Raw genomic sequence first — 7977 nt, 5'->3', positions numbered from 1 at the left:
GAGTGGTGTGAACTTAAGGGCCCAGTTTCTTGCATGGTCTGTGTGCAGAGTGTTGCTGGATGGAGCTCTCCCCTCTCGTCCCCTCTCTGCCACCTTTTTTGGAGGGAGAATTGATCCCTCAGATCAACTCTGATTCAGTGGGAAACAAATAACTTTTATTGTGGGTAGGCTTTTCTGTCAGGGGGAGCTGTTGATCCAGTTGATTTTTTACGTGGATGTGAGACTGTATGGTGATGTTGAAGCAAGGAAAATAGGATTGCTCTTTCATAGAAGCATGAATTTGGAATGGTTTGGGTTGGAAGGGACCTCAAAGATCATCTAGTTCCAACCCCCCTGCCATGAGCAGGGACACCCCCCACTAGACCAGGTTGCTCAAAGCCTCATCCAGCCTGGCCTTCAACACTTTCAGGGAGTGGGCAGCCACAGCTTCTCTGGGCAACCTGGACCAGTGTCTGACCACCCTCACAGTGAAGAACTTCTTCCTAATATCTAATCTAAACCTCCCCTCTTTCAGTTTAGAGCCATTTTCCCTTGTTCTGTCACTACTTGCCCTTATAAAAAGTCCCTCCCCAGCTTTCTTGTAGCCCCTTCAGGTACTGGAAGGCCGCTGTAAGATCTCCCTGGAGCCTTCTCCTTTCCAGGCTGAACAGCCCAACTCTCAGCCTGTCCTCACAGGAGAGGTGCTCCAGCCCTTGGATCATCCTGGTGGCCAACAACAGCAACTCCTTCTTAGGTTATGCCAGTGTTAATGCTGTGCTTTGCCTTCAGTTTCAGAAACCCAGTTAGCAGAAGTGACTCAGTTAACGAATAAGCCGGCAGCAGAATTCCTGGACCCCATTCCTCAGGAAGGTGACCCATTGGGAAGTTGCGTGTTAGTAACAAGCTGTTTGTTTTGCTCTGCAGCACAGCGATGCGTGTGTGCTGGCTTGTGGGGAAAGAGAAATGCAGTCAGCGGATGAAACTGCCACACTTGGAAGCCGTGGTGATTGGGCGTGGCCCAGAGACTGGGATAACGGATAAGAAGTGTTCACGGCAGCAAGGTAAGGTTTAGCTCAAATCACCCTTCCTACATGCAGCAACAACCAGAGTTGTGGAGAGTGTGAGGTACAAGTACTGCACTCATGTTTATCAATAAATACCATTCTTCTTTTTGGCTAAATTACAGCGAAGGTGACGGACCAGTGTTTCAGCCTTATTTGTAAGGCTCCTTTGAGCAGGGTCTAAATGGGAAATCACAGTTTTTCCTTGAAATCGAAGCAGGCTTTCCTTAGGTGTGCTTCTGTGGTCACTGGCTTACGGTCTCCTTTCTCTACATGGTCCATAGTGTTGCCTGATTTTTGAAATCACCAAGCGTTTTTTAGAAGCACTTGTAGAGATCTCTGGGTCCTAAAAAATCAGAGGAGATTCTGAATAAAAGGAGGTTCAACTTCATAAACTGAGGTATTGAACCTTAACATGAGTCTCCAGGCCTGCAGTCATGTTCCACTGCCTGCATTCTTTCTTTGTAAGTGGCACTTCATCTCCCTAGTCTTCCACCATCTGATTTCTAGTATGACTTGTTACATTATAGATGTGCTGAGAGAATATATAAAAATATCAGTGATTTATAAAATACTCCCCTTCATCTTCCCTGACTGATCTTTCTTCCCTCTGGACACAGTCCTGCTCCATGCCTTGCTGTCACAGAGGGCTGGTGAGAATAGCAAGAATGTGTAGAAGACTTCAACTGATTTCACCTTTATTCTGAAGTAATTTTGCTGACCCATGGTTTGAAATACTCGGGTGTGACTCAGTGTATTGGTTGGTTCCATCTTACCTGTGGTCCTGGAGACAGGGAATGAGGCAGAAGTGTTCTTTGCACAAATTCACAGAGCTCAGCTGCAAAGGCAACAGATCTCAAAATACAGGAGTATTTTCTGCAAAGGGGTGGTTCATTAGAGTTTTGGCCTTTTTATTTACACTGTTCTGTGACACTTTTTTCTTTCTTTCCAGTTCAGTTAAAAGCAGACTGTAACAAGGGGTATGTCACAGTTAAGCAGGTATGTTTTCAAATCAGCGTTTCTGATACTTACTGGGACAGTTATTGTACTTAAACTCCACAAATGTTGGAAGTGATGGTTCTGATCACCAGGTCTGAAGGGCCTGAAGCTGTTTTATGACCAAGGAGAGCACAGCAAATGGTCCTCAGAAAGGATCTGTGGGTTGTTTCTTGGTTTTGTGGGGTTTTTTTTGTGGACTTCAGTGGAAAGACTGCACTATTCCTTCCAGATATGCTTCAGTCTCAGCCAGCCAGACTTACAGCATCAGGGAGCACTGCTGTGAGTCCTCAACCTGTTCTTCCAAATGCTACATTTGAGAGATTTTGGAGTTCTTCCCCTGAACTTGCTGATCTGCCTCCTGATCCTTAAGCTTCTAAAGCTGAGGCAGCCCTTCACTTAAGGTCACATTGGTTCTTGTGTTATTGGGACTGGGCATTTTGGCTTTGATGGCTGATAGAGCCGAAGGTGTGGTCACCTTTGGGAGGGGATGTGAGGTGTGAGGCAGCACTGAAGGCATTCTCATGGTACTAGCTGGATGGATGTAGGCCAACTCTCACGTGAGGACCAGTATCCTTGAGAGAATATGAAGGGAAAATTACTGGACTTAAGGTGCTGGGATGTGTCTGTGCACCTGCAGCATCAGTGTCTGTGGACAGCACATCAACGTGTTCTGCCTGCTGAAGAGTAATGTCCTCTGTCAAAGTGCCTCCAGAGCACAGGGGCCCCACCAGTGCCTGGTGAATCCAGCGGAGATCTCGGGCAGTTTTTCACCGAGGTCAGCCTTAGCCACAGTTTGAACACTGTGTTACTGGAATCTCAGGGCTGGGAATACTTTCTGGCAGTGGGTGCTGGCATGTTTTTGCTGCCTGCTCTGGAGTTGCTTCCCAGGTGATTTGTGTGTGGAACAAGGTTCCAGTGATGAGTTGTTTGATAGCATATTTGCCCCAGGGATGTGAGGTGTACTTGGTACCAGTGAAACTCTGAAGCTGTAGGCTGAAGAGATCCTAGCTGGAATTAGGCAGGTGCTTCGTTGCAGTGAATACAAAGGGATGAGAGGCATAGTACCATCTTGTGAAGGAGGCAGGTATCACAGTGACAAAGCTAAAGAAACATTCTGTGACAGAGTTTATAAGTCATAGGGAAGAGCTGGATTTCTGAAACTTGTTTCATGTGTAAACATTAACCAAAAGCATTTTGCTGAAGCCAGAGACTTCTGATATCTCTGGAGTCACCCTCATGGTCAGGCAGAATCCATCTATCGAGCAGTCACTGTAGGCTGCCCACACCGCTTTGTGTTACCAGTTATGTCTGAGACAGAGGAAAATGTGTTGCTTTTCAATTATCAGCTAAACTTCAGGTAACTTCTCAGTCTTTAAAACACTGTTTTGAGGGGAAAACTATTTTAGAATTGCATAAAGCTGTAAACTGATTAAATGAGAGAGGCAGGTAAAAATTTCACCTTACTGTCCTCATTTGCTGCTAGAACAGAATAAATGAGAGACTTGGTTTTGTTAAAGTTTAAGATGCAGAATGAAAGTAAAAGCATTAAAATACAGATAGGCTGGTATATACTTTGCAGAAACAGAGGTGGACAGAGAGGTTTAGCCTCTCTTGCAGGAACAGGCAAGCATTGTCACTGTGTTTGAAAACTCTTCTGTAAGCTGGAGAAGGATTATCACATTCAGCTTGGGAAAGAAGATAAAAAAAAAAGACAGGAGCAAGGAGCTGGTCCCTCTGTAGTGGACTCCTCTGGGGGCTCAGACTTTTTTCCTGATTTTTCTTATTTTTTTGCCTATGCAGGAGGGAGTGTGTTGCAAGTGTTAGCAGTGGGCTGTGCTTGGTGATCCAGCAGCTCTGAGTCTGAACTCTTTTCTCTCCTGAAATGAGTCAGAAGAGTGTGCTTGTGTATTTGAAGGCAGGTGGGTGGATGGGACAGCATTTGGTAGAAACTGAAAAGCAAATGTAGTGAAATGGAGAAGAAAGAGCAAGTAAATTAATTTGGAAACAGGAAACTTCTTGGGTATGACTGGACTGAAATAATTTCTTAAAACTACTGTTACTCTTCAGAATAATTGTTATTAAGGCTGTTATTATTAACAGTTGTTTAATAGGTAGTTAACTTTTTTGAGCAGAGCGTGGCATAGGTGTTACTGTGACTGCACAGCCAGCTGCTGCAGGACAGTTGGGTCCCTGTGACACCTGCCCCTGAGGGTTGTGCGAGACTGGGCCACAGAGAGGCGTCTCCAGCATTGGACTTCCCCGATCTCTAGAGCGGGTCGGTATGAGGAGGGGGTGCAGTGAATACAGGATGCATTTGCTTTCCAGGATAGTGATATTCCAGGACAATGGAGCGGTTGTTGGCAATTCTGGTTATCACATCATTTGCTTTTCTTTTTTCTCCCTACCAAAGATAGGAGTCAACCCAACTAGTGTTGATCTTGTGGATATTGGCAAGGATGAAGAGGTGAGAATGAAGCCCGGCCAAGTTCTGCATGTTGTGAATAAACTTTACCCCTACACGGTGCAATTTGCTGAGGAGTCGGGGAAAACTGTTACACAGGCAGAAGAGAAAATACAGACTGATAAGACTCCCTGTGAGGACTCCAGTGAGAATGATGATGTAGAGCTTGTGCCCAGAAAAACAATGAAGATGGAGGTGGTGGATACACAAGGCAGTTCTGCAAACTGCAAGCTAAGCAGTACCAGTGTATCTCCACATAAAGGAACTTCGAACAAAAAAGCAAGTATGGGTATTAGTACTTGTGCTGTTTCTCCTGGGATTTCACCCCCATCAGGGCTTTGGTCTTTTACTGTTGTGGCTACTACTGATGGGGAGGCATTTGGGTGAACACAGGTACTCAAGAATATTAAGAGCATGTGAGCTGACATGTGCTGAGGCGAAGACTCTGCTCCTGACATCACCCAGGTCCTGGGAAAGCTACCTGGGACCCATTCTAACCTGAGCTGGGGGGTGTCTGTGTGTGTGTGAAGGGACTTGCTTGTAGTGAGGGAGGATTTTATCTCTGGTTCCTGCTGCGGTTTCTGCGAGAAGGACAGACTACATGAGCTCAGTTTAGCTGGAGTCACCCAAGGACACTATGCTGGCTCTTGAGATGAAATCTGCTCTGTTACAAATAGAGCAGTGGTTATCTAAAAGCTTACACAGAGAATGGAACAACTTGACCCTCTTCCTTTTTTTTTTAATTGCCTTTTTTTCCCCTGTCCCTGCTTTGGTTGTTCCTTGTGGTAGAACCATGTTTACATTAATGAGTATTACCAGCCAAAACCTTTTGAAAGGGAGTTTTTAGCCCTGCTGACATGAACAAAGTGAAAGACTGCTTGGTCCATCTGGAACTGTAACAGTGCACTTACTGGAGGAGAAGGCACAGAAATGAAACCCCTCAGGACAAAATTTCAGTCCCAGCTTGTGGTGGTTGACCACTCTTTTGTGAACTCAGGCTAGTTGTATTAGGGACAGATTGGTGGTGGTGTGCGTAGGGAGACAAGATGATTCACACTGTTTCTCTGTCAGTGCTGTAATAATGTGTGAACATCTTCCTCGGTGAGAACATCACAAAGATCATCGTTGACAATGCCTGTAAAGTGATCTGAACAGATAAAACATTGTCTGTTTTGGAAGATGTGCACTGGAGGCACCTTCTATTAGGCATTCAGTAACCAAATTAAGAGATATCTGCTAGTGTTAGCTTGATCTTTCTGTGACTTTCTTGTTTCTATGCAAGCCACTCCTTGCACAGTGTAAAAAAGTAAATCTAAGAGTAGGGCCACACACACTGCAGTGACTTTTGTCCTGTGAAGAGCAGTGTGTGATAGGACAGTTAATGGAGAACCTTGTACTTACTTTGGCCCTTGTGATCCATGAAGCAGGGGGTCTTCAGTATTAATGAAGGACTGTGCCATAACATGTGTGTGCAAATTATTAAATTCAACCGGATCTAGAGCTCCCTCTTGTTAAATTTCCAACGTTTGAAAGACTTAACTTTGAATTTTAACACCATCTTGTTAAAAGTTTTCAAAGGTAGCTTTGTGGGGGCGGTTGGAGCAAGTGTGTTTGCTTTTATAGAAAGGAAATAATTCAGCTGTTATTTTACTGTTGTATACTAGTGACAGTACTTAACTGAATTATTGAAAGCTTATAATTGGATTATTAATTGTCTTATAATTTTTTTTCCCTTCTGTGCTTTAGGAACATTTAGGACACTGGAGTCAGGGTCTGAAGAGCTCCATGCAAGATCCGAAAATGCAGGTGAGGGCTGTACACTTGTACTTTACAGTAGCTCCTGTCTAACCAAGTTACATGAGCTGCTTTCTTCCTTCTGCAGTGTACTTCAATGGTCTGATTGGCCAGTGGAGTACTGCAGAGGGCTCAGTTGTACTTGCGTCGCTCTCTGTAGCAGCATTAATTTGGGAATCTCTGCTGTACTGATTTTGCAGAATGTTATTACCTTAATTCTCTTTGAGCTGCCTACACTCAGATTTGGCCAGTAGAGTCAAAAGGTTGCTGGAGCAGCAGGCGAGCAGTGCAGTTGCTTTGTTTCCTCGGGGAAATCAGCGAAAGTGGGGGTGTGGCTTGAAGCTGAGCAATTAGTGGAGGTTCCTGTTTCCTGCAGTCAGCGCTGCCTTGTTTCCAAGCTTGGTTTAGCGCCCTGGTTTCCAGCACACTCTTAAAGGCTTCACCTCTCTGCCAGCTGACAGGATGTGACCTCTGGCTCCTCCTCCAGCCGTTTTTTTTTTGTGCCAACAGGAATTTCCTGGGTGGTTTCTTTTAGCCTTCTGCAGGTGCTCCAGATGCACCTCCTTCCTCTGCTTCCTTGTGGCTGCGTAGTGGTTTTCCTTGAGCTCTTTTTTTTTTTTAATTGCCTGCTACTTGCTTTTGGGGAGGTCAGACTCAAGGCAGAGAAATCTGACAGAAGTCTTTTGTGGCTGCAGTGTATGCACACTTTCTTGAATTGTATTTGGAGAGAGCCCCCAGAGAATCTTCCTTACCCATGTATAGAAACTGCTTTTGGTTTATTTTTAAGTTATGGCAAATATATAGACAACTCCTTCTCAAAATCAAGCTTTTTAGCTCAACTCCAAAATAGGGAGAATGCTCTCCATCAATAACCCAGTGTCTGGCAGAGTGCAGCCCGAAGTCTGGGTCCATTTAGCTTGGGTTTTGTCTGTCTACTGCTGCACAGCTATCTTAACATAAGAGATGTGTTCTTGCCTTTGTACTTATCAGCAAGAGTATGTGTTCAAGGGGACGAACGTCACAGACACCTGTGACACTTGGTTCTTGAAATCATTGAATAATTTCAGTTGGAAGGACTTTTGAAGGTCAGCCAGTATGATCACTTGCACTTGGTGTGATAGCCCCAGCCTTTGTCCATTTGAGTTGAGGTGTCTCCAGGGGTGAGGGTCCCACGGCCTGATTGGGCCCCTTAAGGTGATGGTCACCTTAGGCTGAAAATAATTTGCTTGATAACTGATTGGAAGGTCCCTATTTCTTGTTTTTATTTATGTATTTTAAAGTTCAAGTCTAAAGTGTTCAACTGTCTAGAGTTGTAGGAGAACTGGATGCCCATTCTCCTGGAAATGCCAGCAGTTTCAAACGAGTCTTCCTGTGGGGAATGATAGAGCTATTGAAATACTTGCTTACTTTTTAAACATGAAGTTTAATCTTCATCCCTTGAGTGAAATGTTATACAACACTTAACAAGACTGTCCTTTCTTGACCCAAAAGATAAGCTGGTTTTAAAACTGATCTTTGAATGTTAGAACACAAGTAACTGTGACTTACTGTTAGCTTTATTAGTTGTGGTTCTGAACTAAATACGCAAACAATAGAACTTCTGTCTTTGCTTTTTAGTAAAATATTAAATGAATGACAATATTTCTTTCTTCCGCAAACATTTGACCATGAGCCCATTCCTGC

General features: G+C 44.4%; 1 protein-coding gene across 3 annotated transcripts in view; it reads left to right on the top strand.

The window, feature by feature from the left end:
- Nucleotides 1–736: 736 nt before the first annotated feature.
- APTX (aprataxin) overlaps nucleotides 737–7977 on the top strand; it is a 9984-nt gene continuing 2743 nt past the window's right edge. The window contains exons 1-5 of one of the 3 annotated variants that reach the window (XM_029086597.1): nucleotides 911–1040; nucleotides 1993–2039; nucleotides 4450–4783; nucleotides 5680–5681; nucleotides 6247–6306. In XM_029086597.1, coding sequence (XP_028942430.1) covers nucleotides 911–1040; nucleotides 1993–2039; nucleotides 4450–4783; nucleotides 5680–5681; nucleotides 6247–6306 — 573 coding nt within the window. Of the gene's footprint in view, nucleotides 1041–1992; nucleotides 2040–4449; nucleotides 4784–5679; nucleotides 5682–6246; nucleotides 6307–7977 lie in introns of all 3 variants that reach the window. The other 2 variants (XM_010174409.2, XM_029086598.1) reach the window with 2 other exon arrangements.

The sequence above is a fragment of the Antrostomus carolinensis genome, unplaced genomic scaffold (genome assembly GCF_000700745.2).
Source record: "Antrostomus carolinensis isolate BGI_N321 unplaced genomic scaffold, ASM70074v2 scaffold12328, whole genome shotgun sequence".
Classification (NCBI taxonomy): domain Eukaryota; kingdom Metazoa; phylum Chordata; class Aves; order Caprimulgiformes; family Caprimulgidae; genus Antrostomus; species Antrostomus carolinensis.
The sequence above is the reverse complement of the archived record's forward strand: the minus strand, read 5'-3'. Positions and strand labels throughout refer to the sequence as shown.